This window comes from Sturnira hondurensis, unplaced genomic scaffold (assembly GCF_014824575.4).
Source record: "Sturnira hondurensis isolate 20B ecotype Veracruz unplaced genomic scaffold, ASM1482457v3 Scaffold0020119, whole genome shotgun sequence".
Classification (NCBI taxonomy): domain Eukaryota; kingdom Metazoa; phylum Chordata; class Mammalia; order Chiroptera; family Phyllostomidae; genus Sturnira; species Sturnira hondurensis.
Window position 1 is genome coordinate 4950454 of NW_028092750.1, and position 23759 is coordinate 4974212.

The 23759-nt window shown below is 52.7% G+C and overlaps 2 protein-coding genes, 1 long non-coding RNA gene and 1 other non-coding gene across 6 annotated transcripts; 1 reads left to right on the forward strand and 3 right to left on the reverse strand.

Moving 5' to 3' along the window:
• Positions 1 to 1393: 1393 nt before the first annotated feature.
• On the reverse strand, positions 1394 to 11314 carry LOC118975088 (uncharacterized). The gene is made up of 3 exons (XR_005064005.1): positions 11186 to 11314; positions 9170 to 9175; positions 1394 to 1404 (listed from the first exon to the last, which is right to left on the reverse strand). It is a non-coding gene; the product is annotated as an uncharacterized LOC118975088 (long non-coding RNA).
• LOC118975215 (small nucleolar RNA SNORA51) lies at positions 11187 to 11318 on the reverse strand. The gene has a single exon (XR_005064022.1). It is a non-coding gene; the product is annotated as a small nucleolar RNA SNORA51 (small nucleolar RNA).
• Positions 11319 to 12200: 882 nt separating this feature from the next.
• On the forward strand, positions 12201 to 16485 carry LRRC25 (leucine rich repeat containing 25). Of its 3 annotated transcripts, none has more exons than XM_037028864.1 (3): positions 12201 to 12319; positions 12898 to 13694; positions 15564 to 16485. In XM_037028864.1, the coding sequence occupies exons 2-3, from the start codon at positions 12907 to 12909 to the stop codon at positions 15721 to 15723; spliced, it is 948 nt and encodes a 315-aa protein (XP_036884759.1). In that variant the 5' UTR covers positions 12201 to 12319; positions 12898 to 12906; the 3' UTR covers positions 15724 to 16485. The 3 variants fall into 3 exon arrangements, with proteins under 3 accessions (XP_036884759.1, XP_036884757.1, XP_036884758.1); XM_037028862.1 differs by having other exon boundaries at positions 12202 to 12397; XM_037028863.1 differs by lacking the exon at positions 12201 to 12319 and having other exon boundaries at positions 12566 to 13694.
• A 2543-nt stretch (positions 16486 to 19028) lies between these two features.
• On the reverse strand, positions 19029 to 21627 carry GDF15 (growth differentiation factor 15). The gene is made up of 2 exons (XM_037028912.1): positions 21302 to 21627; positions 19029 to 19943 (listed from the first exon to the last, which is right to left on the reverse strand). Exons 1-2 carry the CDS (start codon positions 21582 to 21584, stop codon positions 19297 to 19299), a joined length of 930 nt encoding a protein of 309 aa, XP_036884807.1. The 5' UTR covers positions 21585 to 21627; the 3' UTR covers positions 19029 to 19296.
• Between the last annotated feature and the right edge of the window lie 2132 nt (positions 21628 to 23759).

Here is a 23759-nt window from a genome sequence, read left to right on the forward strand (position 1 = left end):
AGCTGGGGAAAAGAGCCCATGGCAGCCATTCCCAGTCGCCCTGGGGCATTCCATTGCAGCCTCCGCAGGGCTCTGAACATGGACCTGGGGTCTCACCGAGCCTGTGGACACCCAGAGTCACACACATCCCACAACACAAAGACACACCACATAGACAAGAAGCTCCTGGAGTACCCAGGCCAAACCCTGGGAGCCACCATGCACTGCTTCACATTCACATCCTGTGTCAACAATAGGTGCTTGGGTGACTGACTGGGTTGCTCTGGCTGGCTATGCCTCGCAGCATCAGTGTCAGTAACTATAAATGGGGCTTGACCCACCTTTAACTGCCTTTCTGCAGGAATCAAGGGTGCATACCATGGTGTCCCATTCCCCCTCCTGGGGCCCTCCTGTTGCCAGGGGGCATGCAGAGGAGGCGGAGGCAGACAGACAAGGACACAACCCAGCGGGCAGGAGTGCCTGGGTTTCGTGGAGGCCTGTGTACTAGAATACCTGTGGGTCATGTTAGCAGACGTGTGTGGGTTGGTGGGGAGGAGGGTGGAAAGGGGAAGGTTGTCCAGTTGTGTTACTCCAGGTCTGGATGTTTCTATGTCTATTTGCTATGGGTATTCTTTTTTCCCCATGTAACAACTGCGAGTTTATGTGTTCCTGTTCCTATGTGAGTGCACGTGTGAGCCGTTGTGCCTGGGGGGTTGGCAGGCACCTGGTGAACGGTCCCTGGCTCTGCGGCAGTGTCCGCACCAGCTGTGCGGAGCCCAGTGACGCAGCGTTAGGTTGTGTGCACTTGTGTGTGTATGCCTCCGCGTGTGGGTGGATTGGGACTGTGTTGTGTGGTTGTGCACTCAGATTTCCTATGTTTTGTGTTTGCCTTGACGCGGATGCCCCCTCCCGCTGCCTGCAGAACCCCATCCCCATTATACCTCCCTCTTTGAGGCCACCAAGTGTGGCCTGCAAACGGGCAGGAAGTGGGGAGCCGCTGGGGTTCCAGACAGGGGAAGAGGAAGAGAAAAGCCAAGACAGCCTCAGCTGCGCCTCCATCCCGAGGGGCCCGGCCAGGGGGTGGGGGTGGGGGGACGCCAGCCCTACCCACTTCCTGTCCAGCTGGCCATCCCCTCCCCCAACTTCCTCTTCCGCGGGCCTCCGGGCCGGGCGGGCGCGGAGGAGGAGCCCGCGCTACGGGCTAATGGGGGCGCGGCCAACATTCTTCCCTCGTGCTTGGAGACCCGGACTCTTCAGCGCCCGGGGGGCCACTGGAGATCGTGGGCATCAAGGATACCCTCATTCTAATGCTCGCTCCCACCACCAATCTCCAGGGCCTACTCTAAACAAGGCACAGAGAGGGTGTTGCTAACCGGAGTCACACAGCGTGGCAGCTGGGACTCCCGGGACCACAGAATGTTCCTCCTGCCATCTCCCAGGTGCCCCCTCCTCACATTTATACCCCAATGCCCTGTGGCTCTTCAGGATTTTGTGTGCCCTGGGCAGGTCCCTCGCCCTTTCTGAGCCTCTGTTTCTTGAGTTGATGTGAGTCTTCCTCCACACAAACATTTATTGAGCGCCTGCTGTGTGCCCGGCTTTGAGTACTAGACTAGAACACGTTGTTACAGTTTGGAAAGCAGAGGGTCTGATGGGGAAGGATGGTGAAAAGCAGGCGAGTCGGTAGGGTAATTTCACAGAGTGCCACAAGCTGGGCAGAGGGAGGGGTCTCCGGTGGAGGGGACTGGGCGACGGCAGGGTTGGTCCGGCTCCGGGAGGAGGGCGGAGGAGGAAGAGAGGCGGAGGCTCCCGCGGCCCCTGGCGCGGCAAAGGGGAAGGGGGTGGGAGCAAATAGCGCGGTTCTCATGGCAACGGGGACCGATCTCCAAACACAGCCTCCGGCGCCAGCGAAAAACTAGAACGGCGGGCGTTGGGCCCCACGCACATCCAACCATAGCTCACGCATGGAAAGAGCAGAACCCACAGAAAGAGCCCCCAACCCACCATGTAAGGGTGGGGTGTGGGAAGAAAAATACTTATTTATTTTATCCTCACTCGAGGATATGTTCATTTATTTTAGAGAGAGAGGAAAGCGGGATGGGAAGAGAGACAGACAGACAGACATTGATCGCTGCCCTCAGTTCCTGCCCTGACTGGGATGGAACCCATAACCTTATGGTATATGGGGCCATGCTCCAACCAACTGAGTACCCTAGCCGGGGCAAGAGGATTTTTTTTTTTTTTTTTACTATGGGAAGGGTGGATCTGAAAAATCTGAAAGAATGTTCTGACTGCAGTCACAGCAAGTGCAAAGGCCCTGAGGTGGGCTCAGTGTTCAGATGTCGGAGGTAGAGTGAGGAGGGCAGTGTAGCTGGAGCGGGGGCTAGAGGAGGAAGATGATGGCTAGGAAGGCAGAGGAATGGTTGGGATTTGTTCTAAAAGCTCTGGGGTGCCACAGGAAGCTGTGGAAGCCCCAGGGGCGGCATCTGCGTCCAAGGTTTAAGAAGCTCGATGGGGCTGCCCTGTAGCTTGGGAAGACTTGGAGGAAGCAGAGATGTTGCCCCAGAAAGAGGCCCAGGCAGACAGGGGTCAGGGGCCTAGAAGAGGAATCGTAAGCCAGAAGGTGAAGTATCCAGGCTGAATTCCAGACCTGTGATGCCTTCACTACCTCCTGCGACTTATCCCTCATGTGGCTGGTGAGGACTGTCACCCTGAGCTGGGTTTCCATCTCTTGGGACCACCACAACCCCCAAACTCCACCCTGCTGGGTCCAGGGCTGTGCCTGGGGGTAGGTAGCAAAGCAGGCTCTGAGTGTGGAGCTGAGGGGCTGCCTGGAGGAGGAGCTGGCCCTCCCCTCATTCACTCTCCTCCAGCTCTTCCCTTCTCAGACTCTTTGGGAGCCCACCTCCAGGCCTTTGCACTGGCTGCTCATGCCACCTTTCTCTGGCTTGAGTCCTGGCCTATTCTTGCTACTCCTTCAGTCTTTGGCCCCAGCAGTTCCTCCTTCTCCCTTCCCATCCCCCTCCTCCTTGCCTTCCCTGGCCACATTTCCCATATTACACTAGCCTGGATTGGACTTGTCACTGTTACAATAAAATGAGGCATCAAGCACCCTGTTGGCAGCTCTGCCTCCCCCTGCATCAGCCCTCCCTGCGGACCCAGATGTGGGCCCGTGAATATGTTGCAAGAGTTGGGAAGGCTGATTTGGGGTTTCCTGATAATGGTTTTTCCTCTCCACAGGAGATGAAAACAGCCCCTTCTCATTAAAGTGGGGGACTTTGGAAGGGGCCAGAATCCTGGCTGGCGGCCCCTGCAGCAGCCCCCCAGCCTTACATTGGAGGGGTCCACAGCTGGGAGCAGGGTCTGCGCCAGGAGACGTTTCCTCTCAGAGTTGTAATTATGGGTAATTTTCTAACTGCAACACAGAAATTAAAACCCAAACAACACTGGATGGGGAGAAGCCGCAGCAGCTGGTGAGCACTAATCGGGGGCTGCTGGGGCCCTGGGTAGGGACTCCAGCCTGGAGAGAGGGCTGCCAGCAGTGGGTGCTGGGGGGAGGGAGAAGGGGCCCAGGTGGAGGAGGGTTATTCAGACAGCCTGGATTGTTTGGAAAGCTAGCAGCCACTTGCAGTGTCAGATTTTTTTTTTCTTCTTTAAAAATTTTTAAAGACTTTATTTATTTATTTTTAGAGAGAAGAGAAGGGAGGGAGAAAGAGAGGAAGAGAAACATCAGTGTGTGATTGCTTCTTGCTTACTCCTACTGGAACCTGGCCTGCAACCCAGGCATGTGCCCTGACTGGGAATCAAACCAGTGACCCTTTGGTTCACAGGCCGGCACTCAATTCACAGAGCCACAGCAGCCAGGGCTCCGTTTTCTGAAATTATTATACCGCAATGCGGGTTACCTGGAGGCAGAAGTCCTGGATAGAAGATCGAGGCCTGGGTTTAAACCCTGATTGTGCCCAGTCTTGCTGTGTGGCTGTGAGCAGGATCTGACTGAACCTCAGCCCAGCCCCCTGTCCATCCTCCACAAAGCTCAACCCAAGCCAGTACACTGCCCTGCTTCCAGCATCTTCTGTGCCTCCCACTACCGACAAATCAAGTCTCCACCCCTCTGCCCTGCACTTGAACTCCAGAGTCAAACCAATCATTAGGAACCTGTGCACCCAGCAACTCATTAGAGAGGCAGGACATCTCTTCCCCGTGTTACAGATGGGAAAAACTGAGGCTCAGAGAGGCACCAAGGGAGACACGTGGGCAACCCAGAGGCAGCGCCCCACTCACTGAAGTGTCCCCAGCTTCCTGCCTGGGTGCTGGACGCTGGGAAATTGGAGGCATGTTTGCGGGAACAGGGTAAAGGAAGGGAGAAATAAAGGTAGGGCAGTCTAGAGCAGCTGCCAACAAAGTTCTACCAGATAAAACAGGCTCAGAGCAAGGATGCAGCTTGCCCCAGGATGCACAGCGGAGAGTAAAGGTACCAGGTCCCGCTTTGGGGTGCGTTGGCAGTGTCCCTCCCTCACCATTTTTCTCCAGAGCCCAGGCCTCCCCCAGGCCCCTCAGCTCCAGGGATGCCTCCTTAGGCAGGCCCTCTAACGTGCTGGCTTATGTTGCCCTGTTGGGTTTTCTGAAAATCTTGTTTTTTCACATTGGTTGCTCATGTCCCTAGTAATCCATGAGTTCCATGAGCAGGGAATTTGAACGTTTTATTCAATGCTATGCCCCCACCCCTGAGGCTTAGCACACAGTAGGTAGGCACTAAATAAATACCTGCAGCTGAACTAAAAATTAGTTCCCTAATTTTGTCCCCTCTGTGCTAAGGCCCTGAAGCCTCCAGTGTCCTCAGAGATCTTGGCCTAAGGGCCACACAGATTGCACGACCCTCCTGTGGTCAGGGTGGGGTCAGAATGGGGTGCAAGCAAGTCTACCTTTCCTAGTGCTGCCGGCTCCTGCAATCCTGAGCATGACCACACGAGGGAAGCAGAGACTTGCAAGTCCAACTCCTGAGGGTTCTCGCAGGCCCCTGCCGGCCGTTTCTGAGCCACTCTGGAGACCCCAAGTTTCAGGATTGGAATCCCCTTGATTTCTCTGACCTTGCCTGTTCCTCCAAGTAGACTTCCAAATACAGTTGACATGTTTAGGAACTTAATAATCCCATAGCAAAAGCAGGAGAAAAATTCTCAAAAAACACCCAGTTCTCCTGCCACTTCCCCTAAACCATTTCGTTCCCACTTAGAACTTTCACCTGCAAATCTTTTTTGTTTTGTTTTGTTTTTCCTTTTTTGTCTTTTTATTCCCCTTAAGAAGCCCTCCTTAACTACCCGGTCTAGCTGTCGGAATACTCCATGTGGGGTGGGGGTCGTTTTTTTTTGTTTTCTCAATGGTGCTGTCATTTCCTAACCTCCTTTGACTTTGCTAGGTTACAGTTCATCATCTCCCCCAGTGGAATGTCAGCTCCCCAAGGGCAGGAGTTTTGCTGCATGCAGTAGGCACTCGGTAAATATTTGTGGAATGAATAAAATCTTAGCAAAAATAAAATAAGTAAAACCTAGCAAAGACAGCTAAACACCCTCATTAGCACCCACCCCCAGGCAGTTGCTACCACCAGGTCCACATCTGCGCATCCATGCGCACTCTGGTGCCCTATACACCCTGCCAGGTGCGTGCTGCGACAAATTCGGCCTGTTTCTGAGCATGAGCCACGTGCATCCGCGGCTGCCCCTCAGCAGCTGCAGGCTTGGGCAAGCTACTCAAACACTCTGCACCTAGGTTTCGCCTGATGTAAAGTGGAGGATGATGATAACTCCAATTTCAAGGGGCCATCATGAAGATTACACTGATTACTACTAATTAAGTAGCCAGTGCCTGGGTGCTGTTATTTATAATTAAATATAATAATTATAAGCATTTATATAAATATTTGATTAGGTACTTATATTTTAATATATTAATACTTATATATTTATTTATATAGTCTATATATAATAAATTTAAAATGTTTGTAAAATCTCACTGCTGTATAGCATTCTTTTTTTTTAAACAATGAAATAAATGATAATCGGTGTTGGTTTTTTGTTCCCATCCACCCTCTCCCCTCTGGCAACCGTCAACTTGTTCTCTGTATTTATGGTTCTGTTTTGTTTACTCATTTATTTTGTTTTTTACTTTATTTTATATTTATTTTTATTTTATTTTTTATTTTAATTTTATTTTTTTAAGATTTTATTTATTTACTTTTAGAGAGAGGAGAAGAGAAAGAGAAAGAGAGAAACGTCCATGTGTGGTTGCCTCTTGCACATGCCCCCTACTGAGGACATGGCCTGCAACCTAGGCATGTGCACTGCCTGGGACTCGAACCGGCGACCCTCTGGTTCACAGGCCCACACTCAGATCTACTGAGCTATACCAGCCAGGCCTTTATTTATTTTTAGAGAGAAGAACGCAGAGGGAGAAAGAGAGGGAGGGAAACATCAGTGTGTGGTTGCCTCTCACTTGCACCCCCTACTGGGGACCTGGCCTGCAACTCAGTGTGTGCCCTGACTGGGAATCGAACAGGAGACCCTTTGGTTTGCAGGTCTCCACTGAATCCACTGAGTTACAGCAGCCAGGGCCTATTTTGGGTTTTTTTTAGATCTCACATATAAGTGAGATCATACAGTATTCCTTTTTGGCACTTCACCTATCTTAATTTGGGGTTCCCCAAAAGCAGCCCTTATGTTCAGAATTCAGAATCATAGTTATTTGGGAGGTCATTCCAGGAAGCCCTGGTCATGGTGAGAAGAGAAGGCGTCCTGCAGGGGACACACCAGGGAGCAGGTCCCCTGAGGTTGGGTTCCCAGGGAGCCCCCAGGAAGAGAGTGTAGTGCATGAGCTTCAGAGGTGCCCTATTGGAGGAACAAGGAGCTGGGGGGTTTATAATCAACTCTCCTGTGCATGGTCCAGGGCTGCTCCTAGGAGACCTGTGTGGTCCAGCAGCAACAAAATGCCACCTGGCAGGTAGAACACGCTTGCTGACCACAGTTGCCTCAATGGCATATTTTGTTTGCCTACCCCCTCTCCCAACGGTATTCAGGGGCTTCTCAAATTTTACTATAACTGATAAGGCTGGGTGACCTCAAGTAAGGTGTTTCCATATCATTAAACATCCAGGTTTATCTTCTGAATTCGACTTTTTGTGTGTCCACAGACCATGATTTACTCCTCCGTGGGACACTTGGCTGGTGGACTGGTCACTCATGTCCCCAGTGCCAGGCCTGTGCTCACACTCCTGTCTGCCTCCCAGCGCCTCACAGCCACCCTGCACGGTGGTAGTTAACTGCCCTTGTTTTAAGAGGAGGAAACTGGCTGAAGCACAGGGGGGTTACGTACTGGCTGAAGGTCACACAGCAATGAAGTGGCCAAGCAGACCTCAGCCAAGTTTGCTGAATGAATACATAGAAGTCTGCAGTCACTCACATTCCAGGTTTGCCCCTAGTTGGCTTCGCTGCCCCAGCCCAGCCCTTGGCCATCACACCTGTCTTCTGTCCTGACCTGCTGGCTCCAGAGCCCCTCAGATTCCTGAAGATCCCCAGGCACCCCAAACAGGTGCCCCTGTCATGCTGCCCCACCAATTGCTTAGGGGAGACTGGGCTCTAAGGGAGGGGTGGGGTTTCAAAGCGATCAGGAGAGAATGGAGACTCAGGAAGCCAAGAAGAGAGCTGAGCCAGAAAGTCTTCTGGGGGCACAGCTCAGGCTGAGGCCTCACCCAGTGCAGGGTGGGTACAGGGCGATCAGAGGGTGTTGGGCGAATGTAGCTTGATTGAGGGAAATCCCCGTGTATTACTCTTCGAGTGTCTCTGACGGTCTCCAGAGCTCTCTGTGCTGATGGGCTGCCCCTGGCTGGGACTCAGGCCCAAGACCTGCTCAGTGCGTCAGGAGAGCAGGAGAGGGAGTATGAACATATGCCCTCCAGAAGCTTCCAGCTTCCCTCAGCCAGGGTGAGGGACAGCGGAGCCCAGAGCTCCACCTTCCACAGGCCTAGGCATGGCCCACTGGGGCTGTAGCAAGAGACCCAGATCCCAGCATCAAACCCCCGACATGCTCCAGACCCTAGGACTCCCCAAATGCCAGGGATTTCCAGATTCCCAAGCCCCAGGAGATAATCCTCCCAAACTTCAGGACCCTAGTTGTACCAGAGCCCAAGCCCCCAGGACCCCCAGACCCACTATCTCAGGCCCCACGCCTGCCTCTCCCCTCCCTCTCCCCCTCCCCTCCCCCTCTCCCACAGCCTGGTGTCTGGTACTTCCTGATTTCCACATTTCCTCTTATTCTAAGAAGTCTCATGCTGGACACTGTCAGCTTCTCCCAGGGTGTGAGATGTGAGAGATGGCCCACCTGCCCCCAGGCCAGCCGGGATCCTCTTGTCCCTCTTGTCCGGAAAGCCTGAGTATCTTGTGTGTGCTTGCTGGCTAATTTTAATGTTTTGTTCTGTTTTGTCTTGTTTCGTTTTTTAGAGAGAAGGGAAGTGAGGGACAGAGAGGGAGAGAAGCATCACTGTGTGGTTGCCTCTTGCGCACCCCCTACTGGGGACCTGGCCTGCAACCCAGGCATGTGCCCTGACTGGGAATCAAACAAGAGACCCTTTGGTTTGTGGGCTGGCACTCAATCCACTGAGCCACACTAGCCAGGGCTGAAATTTTTATTCTGACTACAATTTGCATTCAAGTGAAATGATAGGATCCTAAAATTAAAAATATATTAAAACATACATGGTGAGATTCTCCCTCCTACCCACCTGCCACCGAGAAGTAACTATGGGTACTTGTTTTTCATGTCTCATCCAAAGTTTCTTTATGTAAATGAAATCTAGAAAATTATTATTATTTGTTTTTTAAAGATTTATTTATTTATGTATTTATTTATTTATTAGAGAAAGGGGAACAGAAGGAGAAAGACAGGAAGAGAAACATCAATGTGTGGTTGCCTCTCATGCACCCACTACTTGGGGCTTGGCCTGAAACCCAGGCATGTGCCCTGACTGGGAATCAAACTGGTGATCCTTTGGTTTGCAGGCTGGTGCTCAATCCACTGAGCCACACCAACCAGGGCACACAATAGGAACTTAATAAGGGTTTGTCAGGGAAATAAATGAGTCTCTCCATATCTGTTCACAAAGGTCTATACTTTTGTTTCCATGGTTCTGTGGCACTGCCCCTACCCTGCCCTGCCAAGATAGATGAACTGGTTTTAACCTGACCAACCCCTTAGGCTGTTAACAATTTTTTTCATATAACAAACATTGCTACGATGAATCATCTAATTGTCATGGCATCTTTCTGACTTACCTTCTTTATTGTGCAAAATACACTTACCTAATATGAAATTTGCCATGCTAGCCATTTCAAAGTGAACAATTCAGCGGCATTCAGTGCATTCACCATGTTGTACAACCACCACCTCTATCTGGTTCCAGAACATTTCCATTAGTCCAAAAGGAGACCCCGTCCCCATTACAGTCGCTCCCCGTGCCCCTCCCCCACCCCTGGCAACCACCAATCTGCTTTGTGTCTCTATGGATTTGCCAGTTCTGGACATTTCATATAAATAGGATCATCCAACATGTGGCCTTTTATGTCTGGCTTCTTTTACTCAGCGTGATTTTCCAGGTTTACCCAAATTGTAAACCTGGGTAAGGTTTACAATTCAAAGCAGGCACCTTGGGACCTCACACAGTTCTGCCAATTGCCAGTGGCTGCTCCATCATATTTTCCTGAATCTCACCAACAATCTGCAATCTCTTCCCTTTCAAAGGTGATTTTAGTTTTAGGAAAAGCCGGAAGTTGCAGGGCACCAAAGACGGGCTGCAGGGGGGCTGAGTCACCTGGGTGATTTGAGGTTTCAGCAAAAGACTCTAGTCTTGTCCGGAGGAGCTCAGTAGATTGGGTGCTGACCTGGGAATTAAAAGGTTGCTGGTTTGATTCCTGGTCAGGGCACATGCCTGGGGTGCGGGCCAGGCCCCCCAGTTGGGGATGTGCAAGAAGCAATCAAATGATGTTTCTCTCTCCCTCTTTCTCCCTCTCGTCTTCTCTCGCTACAATTAAATAAATAAAATCTTTTAAAAAAACTCCTCAACATGAGACGTGATGCACAAGCAGGCGTATTGTCGTGATGAAGCTTCCAATCACCAGTGGCCCATAGCTGTGGCCTTCTGAATCATCTGAATAGTTTCCACAGAGGAAGGTTCAAGCTGAAAGCAAAATCTGATGTAGACTCGTTGCTCTAGTCACTCAGTCATTTTGAATGCGATTCCCACACAGTACACGTGCTCCCTCACCACCGACATCTACCTCCCCCACTGCTTAGTACAGTGAAGTCGTCACTGTTCATGCATGCACATTCCACTCCACTCTCCTTGGCTGCCAGGTTACATCGATGTCACACAAACTGTTCTCATTTTGTTAGGGTTGGCCAGACTTTTCCAGGACAGACCTTGAGTAGCTGAGTAATATTCCACGCTGTGGAGTCCACATTGTGTTCATCTTTCATCAGTTCACACCCGTATCGTTCTGCAAACTAGGAGATATTTGAGGGAGTCCCAGAGTGGAATTGCTGGGTAAGTGGACACATGTGTTCACGATTCTGGTGGCCTGTGCCAGGGTGCCTTCCATGGGGCAGCACTATGGATGCTCCCCCACATGTGTGGGGTTGCCTGTTTCCTCACGGGACAGCCTGCAGCAGTGTTTTCACACTGCTGGACTCTTGTCAAACTGATGAGTGAGAACAAATGGAGTCTGAGTTATTGTGATGTGGATTTTCTTATTAGGAGTATCTTTGGCTGTGTTGAAAAACAGTTAGCAACCCTTTCTGCAAAGTCTCAGCTCAAAACCTGAGTCTGAGGACCGGGTAAAGCAGAGGGAATGAACTGCAGCCTCCCAGAGTCCAGAAGCCTCTTAGCACTTATCCCATTTTACAGGTGTGGAAACTAAGGCACAGAGCAGCTAAGGCCACACAGTGAGTCAGGGGCTAGAGTGGAACTGAACTGGGTCTGCCTGATGCTGGGACTCCAGAGCGGCCAAGACACTCCCAGCCCACCTCTGCCACTCCCTCCGCAGTCTCACTTTTGTCACTAGCCCTCAGGTCTGACTCAAGTCCCCCTGTCCCTCTGGGATCCAGCCTCCTCCCCAGGCTCCACCTCCAGGCCCCAGGCTCACTCCAGACGTGTGTCTTTTTTTACTCCATGTCCCCCCATTCACAATACAGACCAAGCAAAGGGCCTGGGCCGAGGTGTGTATGGGGTGGGTTTACTCCGCCTCCTCTTTCTGTACAGGCGGTGTAAGAACACAGCCCGTGGTAAGCACCGGGAGGCCCGGATGTGTGTCTTGACCCAGTACCTACACATCGCCCCTTCTTACACATCAGCTTTGGCTTCCCAAGGGCCTGAGAAAAAGCCCCGCTCCTCAGTCTGTTTCCAGGTCTGTGCCCTCCCCCACTTCCCACACGTATACCACCAGTTCCTGCTCTTAGCATCCTCACTCCAGCCTCTTCATTCCTAACCACCAGGCCCAGGGTCCATGCTTTGAGCCCAGGGCCCGTGGCCCAGGGCCCAGGGCCCAGGGCCTTTGCTCCTGCTGTGCCTTCTGCCTGGAACCTGTAAGTGCATTTGTTTCCGCCTGCCATTGCTGCCACTGAGACTTGTTGTCCAAGCCCCAGACTCAATGTCCTCTCCCCCAGGAGACCCTCTCACACCCTCCCACTCAGCATGGAGGAGTCTTTGTACATGAGTAAGAGCCCTGAATCTGTGGGGGAGGCTAGGAGCTTGGAGAGTCAAAGGCAGGTTTTAGGAATCTTCAGCAAACTTCTATGCATGTGTTAAATGCCCAATTTTAATGTCTCCTCCTCCAAGAAAGCTTCCAGGACTCTGTCCCTCCTTCTAGCCCTGCCCTGCCTCCATGGGACTAGGGTTGTCTGTGTCTGGCTCTGTCCTCTCTCAAGACTGGTTCTTCTTCAGAAATCTGGACGGGGCTGAGACCTCTTGATGTTTGTTAAATGAATAAATGAAGGCAAGAGTTGGGAGTCAACTGAGCTCAGACTAGGAAGTGAGTTGATGAGGTGGCAGTCAGTTGGGGTGTTCGTAGGGGCTGACCGTGTTCTAGAAAGAGGGAAGCAGGCCACCCCTCCCCCTCCCGTGAGAATCCTGAGCCTGGAGGCCTTGCAGAAGGGTGGGTCTTTGTGCTTTCTTCATTCTTGACCTCTGCACTCCACCCGGAGACCAGTTCCTCTTCCCCTGCATTGCTGGGTGCAGAGTCTGAGGAGCCCCAGGGGCCACAGGGTATCTGAGAGGGTGCCGGCCACTGAGACCCCAGTCCAGGTGAGCCACCACGAAGTTTTTCTGAGCGGGAGCTTTCCAGCACTGCCCAGGTCCACTCGTAACGGCAGGCCTGCACAGGTAAGACGGAAGCTAGAACTGGGGTCTGCGCAGGGGCTGCAAGTCAGAGGTCAGCAGTCCCCACTCCAAGCAGCCCAGTCCCAGACTCCCAGCTATCCAGCCATCGTAGTTCTGGGGCGGGGCCATTTGCAAGGCAACCACTTATTTGCATGTGGTCCCATCTTGGTCAATGAAGCTGCCAGAAATATTGGGGGGTTGGGCCAAGCTCAAGGAAGTCGTCTGGGAGAAGGGGAAGGGGACACACGGTCTAGGTCTTCTCCTCACCCTCCAAGATGGGCTCTGGGGTTATGTACCTATTTCTCAGAGAAGAGACTGAGGCTGGAAGCCAGAATGAAGCAGTGAGGGGGTGACAAGTGAGGGCTTGCCTGTTACCAGAAGCAGCCTGAGATGTTCTCAGATATTGAAAAAAAAAAAACTAACTAATAATAAACCCAGGTGGTGAGGGTGAGGGTGACCATAGGCAGAGAGGTCAGGGCTTAGATTCCGGTGTCTCTGCTTAGGTTGCTTGAATGGGGGGCACCCTGGCATGGGCACCGTGGTTGCTGCTGCTACTGCAGGATCCATGCAGCCTGGGATTGTCCTGCAACGTGTCCTCGGGGGACGTGGACTGGAGTAGGGAGTTCAAAACCACATGCCTGAACTTCAGCGGTCAAGGCCTGAGCCGGCTCCAGAACAAGTCTCTGCAGGCCATCAGCCTTCGCCTCCTCGACCTGTCTGGTAATGGCCTTCGAGAGCTCCCATGGCTCTTCTTCGCCACCCTTCGTCACCTGCAGATCCTGAATGTGACACACAACCCCCTGGAACACGTGCCTGTGACGCTGGCAGAAAACTGCAGCCTTGACCTGAAGGCCGACTGCCGCTGTGTCCTAGCCTCCTGGCACAAGGTCCGGCAGGACCAGAACTGCTCTGACCCACCACTTCTGCAGTGCCTGGAGGCAGGAGCTGGCACCTGGCACAACCTCTCCACCTTCCTGGATGTGGGTTGCCCACCTGGCCTGTCCTCAAAGACCATTGGGGTGCTGGCGGCCAGCGGAAGCCTGCTCCTTGGGCTCTTCATAGCTGGCTCATTTCTGGCCTGGAGATTTCGGGCATCCTGGGCACCCAGTAGCCAGGGCCTGGACAAAACATGGGCTGCTGCAGATGGTCCTAGGTCTGGCTCCAGCCGGCAGCCGAGGTACAGTAGCCGGAGCCACAGCCCGAAGCAACCAGCGGACACCCTGCCCAGGCCCCACACGCCTGACTATGAGAATGTGTTCTTGGGCCAGCCCCCTGCTGAGCACCAGCGGACCAAACACGGGTGAGTGACCTACACACAGCTGCCCGTAAGACTCAAGCCAGATGGCTAGGGTTCAAATTCCAGCTCTGCCTCTTGCAGGCTTCTTTGTGATCTTGAGCAAGTAATTTTTCTCTCTCTGCACCTCAGATTCCTTACCTATAAAATGGGGATAATAGCAGCCTCCACCTCATGGAGTTAGAGTAAGAACGAAGTAAGCTCCTGCAGGTGGGACAGGCTTCCACTTCATGACCCACAAACCCAGTTTCTAGTGGCCAAGGGCAGGGAGAGAGGAGGCAAGTGCTCTAGGCAGAGCACTTTTTCTTAGTCCTTTTAACATTTCCTATAATAATGGCTTGGGGGTGATGAACTCCTTTAGCTTTACCTTGTCTGAGAAGCACTTTATCCGCCCTTCCATTCTAAAGGATGGCTTTGCTGGAGTCGGAGCTCTGTGGTGGCAGCCTGGGAGCAGGTCTCGTGTGACCCAGAGCTGTCTCTGAACCACTGTTTCCGTCTCTGTGTAATGGGGACAGCCCTCCCCCCATCTCCCTTGGACACACGGGAGATGCTAGGAAAGCCATCTGTGTCCCTCTCCCCTACAAAGTCCCAGCGCCTCTACATCAGGCTGGGGTTGGATAGATAGGTTCAACTTTTCCAGGATGGACTAGGAGTGGTGGGGCGCAGGGCAGGGTGGGCATCAGCAGAAACACGTGCCAGGAAATGGGAAAGAACAGAGAATCTGCTGTCAATGGATTTGGAAACAGCAGGACATCAGAGCTGAGGCTGAAGGGGTTGGGAGGATCCAGGCGAGAAGGGGAAAGGGTTCAGGCTGGGTTTGAGCAGCGAGAGCCACATGTGGGGAGACTGGTGGCCGTCTATGGATGAGAAGTGAGAGAATATGCAAAGCACATGAAAATATGGCTTAAAAGCAGAAGCGGACTGCGGTGGGGATTCGAAGGAGCCACACTTGCTAAGGCAGCTTGTGTTCTGCTGCTCGCCTCTGCCGAACTCTCACCAAGGGCTCAGGGCCAGTCTCTTCACAAAACATTCAGGATTGGATATGCCATTCATCCTCTACATTTTACAATTTCAGAATGTTAGGTAGGCTCTGGGAGGGAGGGGAATGATTTGCCCAAGGTCACACAGTGAGTCAGAGCAGAGGTAGGAAACAAACCCTGACTCCCAATTCCTGTCCATCCCCATACAATCATATGTGTTTGGAGTAATTCATACTATAGTGTGAATGGCAGTTAGACACCATTTACCCAAAGTGGCCTTTGTTACAAGAGCACTCAGGGTGGGATTAGGATGTTCTAGATGCGGGAAAGTTCTTCTCTGGGAGTCTTGCCTACCATACCTAGACATTGATTGCTAAGAAGCAATCTCCTCCCCGACTAATTTTATGGACGCAGAAAATGAGCCTCAGAGACTTATTTTTATACTGCAGTCTCAAAGTCCACTGCTTCAGGGACCGTAGAAACATTTTCCGTCTAAAGGGGCAGACACTGGCTTCAGCCACTTGTGCTCATGTGCCTGGTGTGACCAGAGCTTCCGATTTTTCTAGAGGAAACTGAAGTCTAGATTTTAATGTAAAAAATGGGCAACCATCTCAACTTTAAGGGCGGGGGAAAATCTTAAAATGGCTCAAGGTTCTCAGACCACAGCGTTACAGGGCTGGACTGACAGGGTCTTCCCAGACTTACTGGAAGAAGTCTTCCCAAACTGACTTTCTTTCCTCAGAGAAAGTTGCAGCTGGGAGAACAGTGCCTCGTGCTTCAGTTTCCTTGTATGTAAATGTTAGGAGTGGACTCAGCCACCCTGAACCTTCTTTGCCTCTCACAGCTGATGTGTCTACCCCGAGTTCTCCTTCCACCCTTCTGCCTGTCCCCACAGGACTCACCCTTCAGAGGACAACGACCTCTACATGAACTACGAAAGCGTCCCCCAGGCCTCCCAGAACCCCTGCCAGGCCTCCCAGCCCATCTACGGCAACCTGCAGTTCCTGGGCCAGACCCCACCGGTTGATGAGGAGTACGTGATCCCTGGGCACTGAGCCTGCAATGGCCTGAACTGCATGCAGCCTGCCCTCTTCCAGGGCCATTCTGGATCTCCCCCGGCCTCAGTCTCCCAGTCTGAGGAACGGGGACAGGGAGGAACTGTCTTAGAGGTCCGTCCTCAGCCCCGACTCTGCTCTTCAGCACCTTTGGCTGCTAGAAAGGAAAGAGGAGACACCCCAACACAGACACAGGAGGTTCAAAGTTTAAACTATTGTCACCTTCCTCTCAATGTGCAGGTGGTATTCAATAAACACTGTGTGGCAGATGAGGCTGCTGGCTGGGGGGCGAAGGTTCCTTCCAGTGGGGACTTCCTGAGCTCTCAGAACTAGATCTCTGAGACTTCTGAATTTCTCTCCAGTCCCTTCCCTCTGTTCTTCTCAGGCCCGCCTTCCCAGGCATCCAGACTCAGCGCCCAAGGCGGCCCACGCCAACCTCAGACGGATTTTTGTGACTTATGAATCAGGACTGTGCCCCTCCACCGCTCACACACCCTCCAGGGCTCCCCGTCGTCTCTGGATCTTCAGCCTGGTACTTGAGGACTGCAGGATCCTGCCTACTTCACTGCTCTCTCCCATTCCCCTGCTTCTGTGGTCTGGGCCTCGTCCCCACCAAGCTCACCTCCCTCTGGAAGCCATTCTGTTACCCAGGATGCCACCCCCTTTCTTTGTTTTTTGAAGATTTTTTTGGTAGTTATTTCAATTCAGCCATCTTTGTGACCATTTAAGAGTTCTTTAAAAAATATTTTATTGATTATGCTATTACAGTTGTCCCATTTTTCCCCCTTTGACCCTTTGCGCCCAGTACCCCCCTTCCCTCAAGCAATCCTCCTCCTTAATTCATGTCCATGGGTTGTGCACCTAAGCTCTTTGGCTTCTCCATTTCCTATGCCATTTGTAACTTCCCCCTATTTTGTTCCCTCCAGATATGCTTCTTAATCCCTGCACCATTTCCCCATTCTTCCACTTCCTCCTCCCCACTGATAACCCTCCAAATGATCTCCATATCTATGATTCTGTTCCTGTTCTGGTTGTTTGCTTAGTTTGTTTGTTTAGATTCAATTGTTGATAGTTGAGTTTGTCGCCTTGTTAATGTTTATGATTTTGATCTTCTTTTTCTTAGTCCTTTTAACATTTCCTATAATAATGGCTTGGGGGTGATGAACTCCTTTAGCTTTACCTTGTCTGAGACGCACTTTATCCACCCTTCCATTCTAAAGGATGGCTTTGCTGGATAGAGTACTCTAGGTTGTAGGTCCTTGTTTTTCATAACTTTGAATACTTCTTGCCAGTCCCCCCTCACCTGCAAAATATCTTTTGAGAAATCCACTGATAGTCTATGGGAAGTCCTTTGGAGGTAACTCTCTGCTTTTCAGATTCTCTATCTTTAACCTTTGGCATTTTAATTATGATGTGTCTTGGTGTGGTCCTCTTTGGGTCCAACTTGTTTGGGACTGTCTGTTCTTCCTGGACTTGTATGTCTATTGCCTTCACCAAATTAGGGATGTTTTCTTTCATTATTTTTCCAAATAAGTTTTCAATTTCTTACTCTTCCTCTTCTCCTTCTGGCACCCCTATGATTCGGATGTTGGCACGTTTGGAGGTGTCTCAAAGGCTCCTAAGCCTATCTTCATTTTTAAAAAATTCTTGTTCCTTTTTTTGTTCTGGTCGAATGTTTATCTCTTTCTTATGTTCCACATCGTTTTGAATCCCAGCTTCCTTCCCTTCTCTGTTGGTTTCCTCTGGATTATTCTTTATTTCACGTAGTGTAAACTTCATTTCTTTCTTTATTTTTTTGCCATAATCAAGGAGTTCTCTGAGCATCCCGATCACCGGTATTTTGAACTCTGCCTCTGATAGGCTGGCTATCTCCATTTCACTTAGTTCCTTTTCTGGGGTTTTGTTCTGTTCTTTCATTTGGGCCATATTTCTTTCTCTTGTCAATTTAGCAGTCTCCCTGTGTTCGTTTTTGTGTATTAGACAGAGCTGTTTGTACGCCCTTAGTAGTGTGGCCTGTGTAGAAAAAGCACCTGTAAATTGTGTGTGGCAGAGTCTTAGGTAAATGCGAGGGCAGGACACCTACTTCACTGCTTTGGGACTGTGTGGGGAGGGCTCAGAGAGGGGACAATGCCACAGCCTAGATTCTGCTGGTCTCCCATCACTTCACTCCCTGCGGTGTGCGACTGGTGCCCCTGTTGTGAATCCCAGAGTGGATGGGTTTCTGTACGTTCTTAGACTGTATGGACCCTTTAAGCAGCGAAAATCCAGCAGTTTCTTCCGATGTCCCAACCCCCACTGGTTTTTACAGCCAGAGAGGCAATGAGGATCTATCTTCCCTGTGTGGGAGCCCTGGGCTGTGCAGTCTGGCCTAGGGCTGGGATTGCTCACTCCTAAGGTGTCCCTCCTGTGTGTCTCCCCCGAACCCGCACTGCTGCCACAGCCTTTCCACAGCACACCACCTCTCCTACCCCTCTGGATGAATATGTCAAGATTTTATTTATTTTTAGAGACACAGAGAGAGAAACATCGGTGTGTGAGAGAAACATCGATCTGTTGCCTCTCGCTCAACCCCAACCGGGGACCCAGCCCACAACCCAGGCATGTGCTCTAACTGGGAATCAAACCTGCGGCCTTTCGGTTTGCAGGCCAGCACTCAACCCACTGAGCCCCTTTTCTTTTTATTACTCATAAACATCCTAATAAAGGTGTAGAACTATGGCTGGGGCATTGAGAGGCACGGTCTCGGTCCCTCCCCATTTGTAAAATGCGGTCATAGAATCAGTCTCTAGGTCTGTTTTAGCTCTAATATACCAGTGTATATTTTTTAAGATTTTTATTTATTTATTCTTAGAGAGAGGGGAAGGAGAAAGAGTGGGAGAGAAATATCAGTGTGTGGTCGCCTCTTGTGCGTCCCCCACTGGGGACCTGGCCTGCAACCCAGGCACGTGCCCTGACTGGGAATCGGACCTGCTTTGATTTGCAGGCCTGCACTCAAACCACTGAGCTACACCAGTGAGGGCCCAGTACATTTTAAATCACCCAGAAACAGGAGTAATGCGAGATGAGGAGACGGACACCCTCAGAGAGAGGTAGGGGCTGCGCGGGCATGGGGGCAGAGGGAGATCCATCCCAGGCTGCCCTTGAGGCCATTACACCCAATCGCCTGTCGTCTCCAAGAACACCCTGCTGCCCATTCCTTGAACCCTGCCATTCACCCCTATACCAGGTCTCCTGTGGGAAATGGGGCCAGCCAGGGGCAGGCTCTTCCCAAGGTCCCCAGCTCTATCGGCATCACAGGAGTCAGGTCAGACAGCTTCCTTTTTATTAACCAGAGTTTAAATAACTGCACACTCTGCTGGCCCAGTCCTCCCCAAACCTTCTGGTCCCCAGGCCGGTAACCCCAATAAATTAATAATAAATACCAACTTATAAATACAGCAGTGTAGGTGGGAGGCCGCAGACGGCAGTGGTTATAATAGGGTATTTCAGGTCCCACTAGCCTATTCCATTCGACAGGCAAGGACCGAGGTCACCTCCATTGCGCATGTGCCGTAAGTGAAAGCCTGGGTCAGCTCATAAACAGTGGCAGTCGTTGGCCACGAGGTCGTCGTAGGGTGTGAGGGACACAAGGCCCTCACTATCCCGGTGCAAGAGTACCACCGGCTTGTAGCTGGAGGGCACGCAGCATGGCGCAGGAGCGAGCCCAGGCTTCAGGAGGTGCAAACGTGCCATTATTTGGGCATGCCTGTTAGCCGATCGGAACTGGCTTGGGCACGCACCACTGCACACACCCACATCCAGCTCGCGCGGTGCAATCACCCAGTCTGACCAGCCCAAGTCCTCGAGAGACACGCGTAAGCTCTGTAGGCGGCAGCATCGCCCCTCCCCGAGAGGACAGCCATCCTGGGAACGCGCGTGCGCGCTGCGGCGTCCCCTGCGGGTGCTTGGCCGCCAGTGCAGCTCCAGCCGAAGCTGTGCTGAAGGTGATGCAACCAGCCACTGATGGGAAGGCGGCAGCAGGTGCAGGCCCAGTGTGGACGGCCGGGGGGCTCCGAGGCTGCCAATGTGACGCTGCAGCAGTCGCGTCACATCCCACGAGCTTGACTCTGGCGGGGACAGTCTGAGCAGGGCCCGATGAAGGCGGGAGGCTGCGGGGAGCCCCTTAGTCAGGTTGACCCAAGGGATGTGCAGGTGCAGGTGGCCACCTGGTCCAAGTGTTACTGTGGGAGAAAGAGAGGAAGGCCAGTCACCCACGGGCCTACTGTGTGCGGGGACACACAGTATCCCAGCACAGGCACATGAATGTGCCCATTTCCTACCACGAGCTAGATTGGATCCCCCCTCAGGGCCATTGTATAATCCGCTTTCTTCACTCTTCACTCTTTCAGCCACACTCTTCCCCTGAATTCTTCCAGCCTGCCTAAAATAGGCACCACCATGTTTTATTTGGTTGTACTGTATCATTTCATCGCCCCTACTAGAATTTCAGTAGGGAATTCTGTCTGCCTGGTCACCACAGTGCTTGGCACACAGTAGGTGCTTAGTAAATATTTGGCGGAATTAATAAATATCCAATATTTAGAGAGCCTGAGATTCAAATGCTGATTCTGCCTTCTCCTGGCAGTCCAAACTTTTTTAGTGAAGGCCTATTAAGTGTCTGGGACTGGGGTTTCAGCACCAGCCACTGTGTTTTCAACTCCTTGGGTCCTGGTTTCCTATCTGAGGAGTCAAAGGTACCAGGCTTCCCAGATTCACAAACCCCCAGGCTGGGACAGGTGTGGGGGACACTATGGAGACTGGGGTTTGAGTAGCCGCAGGAGCTCCGCAGGCTCCCTGGGCTTGGAGAGCGTGAGAGGTTTGCCTGAAGTCTCACAGCCCAGGGGATTAAGGGGGCTGGATAGGAGAGCTCCCTCTTTACCCCACCCCTCCAAGTTCCTAGCGCAGCCCAGATCTTCTTCCGCCCTCTCTGCATCCAGGAGCCTCTGCGTGGGGGGGTTGGGGCGTGAAAATACTCCCTCCTTGTTTCTAGGCACCTACCACGCGCGACTTTAGCAGCGACTTTAGCAGCGCCTTGCATCACGATTGCATCCGATTCAAAACCAGCTCCGGTTGGTTCTGTCAGCTGTCGTGCACTGCTAAGTCCCGCCAACTCCCCCTCCCGTCCCCGTCCCCCCCCCCCCCCCCCCGCCTGCCCCTGCATCTTTCCTCTTGGATCCCACCCACCCTCAAACCCCGTTACATCCAGGACAGGGAGGGCTTGCCCAGATCCCACCTCGTTTCAGAGCTCTCCAGGCTCTGCAAGCCTTCGGGAGAGTCTCTGGCTGCACTCGGCCTCAGTTTCCCCAACTGCTATCCGAGGAAATGTAACTCTCGTTTTTCACGCTGGCTAAGCCTTGCCTTGTCCCCATGCAACAAGGTCATTAGCCCCCTCATCAGCCCCGAGTGGGAGCCGTTCTTGTCTGGCTCACAGATGGGGAAACTGAGACTTGGTGTCACGCTCTGTAACTCAGAACCACTGGTTAGATGATAGAAGCCACTGGGGTGGGGGCTGAGGATGCGTATTTGAGATTTCACTCACGCTTTGGGGTGAGTATCTGGACTTGAGTAGCAGGGATGAGGTCAGGGTTCGAGTCTTCCCAGGTTTGGTTCGCTCGAAGCCTAGTCAGCAAATCTTCATATCGTTTCCTCAGCTCCCACAATCTGAAGACATTCGGACTGGAGTGCACCTCTGAGGGTCCAGGGAAGGCCGGGAGGTGCTCCTGGCCCAGAGATAAGGCTCCTCCCGACGGCAGCCATGAGAGCATCAGCAGCATCAGCAGCATTGCGGGACAGCACGTTGTCGTGGGTCGCTGCCCTGGCATGACTATGCTCCCGGTGCTCTGAACAGGGACTGAGCGGACGCTGCTGGCCAGGCCTTTATGTTCCCCGGACTTTGTCCGCCCCCGCCTGCCTGGTCCAGCCCGCCCCGGAGCACAGTAAACAGTCTAGGAATCACAGCTGGGCAGGGTCTACCGCTGCTCTCCAAGCAGAGAGAGATACTTGGAGGGTCGTGCTGCTGGGCAGCTGGGGAAGTCCCCTCCCGGGAATGCTTCTGAGCCTCAGTGGTCTCGACTGTGACATGGGGGCATCATCCCAGCTTGGTGAGCTGATGGGAAGAATGATTTACTCAAAAAGGACTTATTATGTGCTAAACCCCATAGCAAGAGCTTAAGGTGTGGCCTCCTTCCCCACCCATGGTGTTCCCTCTCTCCCCTTTCTGGTTTGGGCTGAAGGCTGAAGGCTGAAGATGTTGAAGAACAGCAGAGGAGAAAGGGCCAGAAAGAGCCCAAAAGTGTTGCCTGGGGCAAGTCTTTCCACTCCATCACACCTCTGTTTCTTCATCTGGATATTAAGGACTGAAGCTTTCACTGGAGATAAAGCTACTCGATGTGCAAAGGACACAGCCAGGCATACAGTAGGCACTTCATGCGCCGGATGTTTTTTGCAGTTGCTCATCCCCATCTGGGAAACTCCTGTTCATTCTTCCAGACGCCACTCAAAAAGCCCTTCCTCCACCCTCTCCAACACTACTTTCTGGGCTCATCTGGGTGTTCCCATCCCCCACTCCTCCCTCCAGCCCGGCCCTGCCCTCAGCACTGGTGGTGTCCACGTTGGCTCTGGGGAAGGGGCAGAAGGTGCCCCAGGAACACCCTTCCCCTGGGTCAGCTAAACCTTCTTCCACTGCTCAGGACTCCCGGGCCCCGGGCACTGCTGGCCCACCCTCCCCACGGCCTGGGGACGGTGGGCCAGCCATATGCAGCAGATGGTAGGGGCCTGTGCAGTGTGACAGGAGTGTGCAGGCAAGAAGTACAGGGACTGGTGGGGGCCTCCCAGCAAGGCTCCCACTGGAAGAAGAGTTCGGCCCTCTGTCCCAGCGTACACCTCGTGGCTGCACTAGGCCAGCCATGAGCAGGCCCCCCACTGAGTCTCAGCCTCGCTCTGTGCCGTGGGATCTTGACGGGTGAGGGGAAGGTCCTGCGGTCCCTGTAATGCCCCAGGCAATCAGGAGGTGCTCAGGAAACACACGTGCTCCTCCTACCAGCCTGACTGTGGCTTGTCAGGAGGCTGGGCCTCTTGCGTCACCAGCTTGGCACAAAGTTAGTGCTCAATAAAGGGTGCGGGATGACTAGGCAAGGAGCTGGGACACCCTCCTCAGCCACCCTGACACACGCCGGCAGACGCCAGGCCCCAGAGGTATGCGGAGTGCTGAGTAATCCTTACATGGCAGGGCAAGGTCAACAAGGCCCACAGAGGCCACCCTGGACCTGTGGGTGGACAGGGCAAAGCGGTGCTGTCCGAAGTGGTGGCCCGCAGATCACTAATGGTGAGACTGCAACATTCACTAGAACCCCGGCTGCAGGCGCCGCTCATGCACATTTCCACAAATGGATGAGGGAACCAAACCCCAGAGGCACAGGTAGGTGCATAATTGTTGGGGGCTGCTCCGCGATGTGGATCTTGCACATGCCCACTCTCCCACTTGGCCATCTGTTTCCCTGGCATTTCTCAGCCTGGGGTAGGACTATGAAGTTTCCTCTGTCTGTGGTTTTTCCCAAATGTAAAAGCTTCCAAGAGTTTGCCCTGATCTGTGTCCCAACAGCCTGGAGAGCTGTCAGCCCCAGAGAAGCCAGCTTGGGATCCCATTCCTGCCCTCGCTCTCCTTGGTTATGACATGTGGGAGACGGGGCTTCAACGGGCAGAGCCTCAGCAGAGGCTCTGAGCTGGGCAGAGCCTCAGCTCCCCCATCTGTGAAAGGTGGTGATGGAAGTCGTGTTGGGGCCATTGGAAGGACACACAGGGAGTGGGGATTTTGCACATGCTAAGGGTTGACATGATCATGATTCACATTCCAGTGTCGCCCCCTTGCTATGCGACTGGGAGGGTTTGTGTTGGCTCTGTCTGCTCAGACTGGGGGTTCCTAGAAGGTTGGGGCAGGGATGAAGCCACTCTGGGCCCCCCAGAGAGGAGGTGGCAAGGAATTGCAGTGCTGTGCTTTA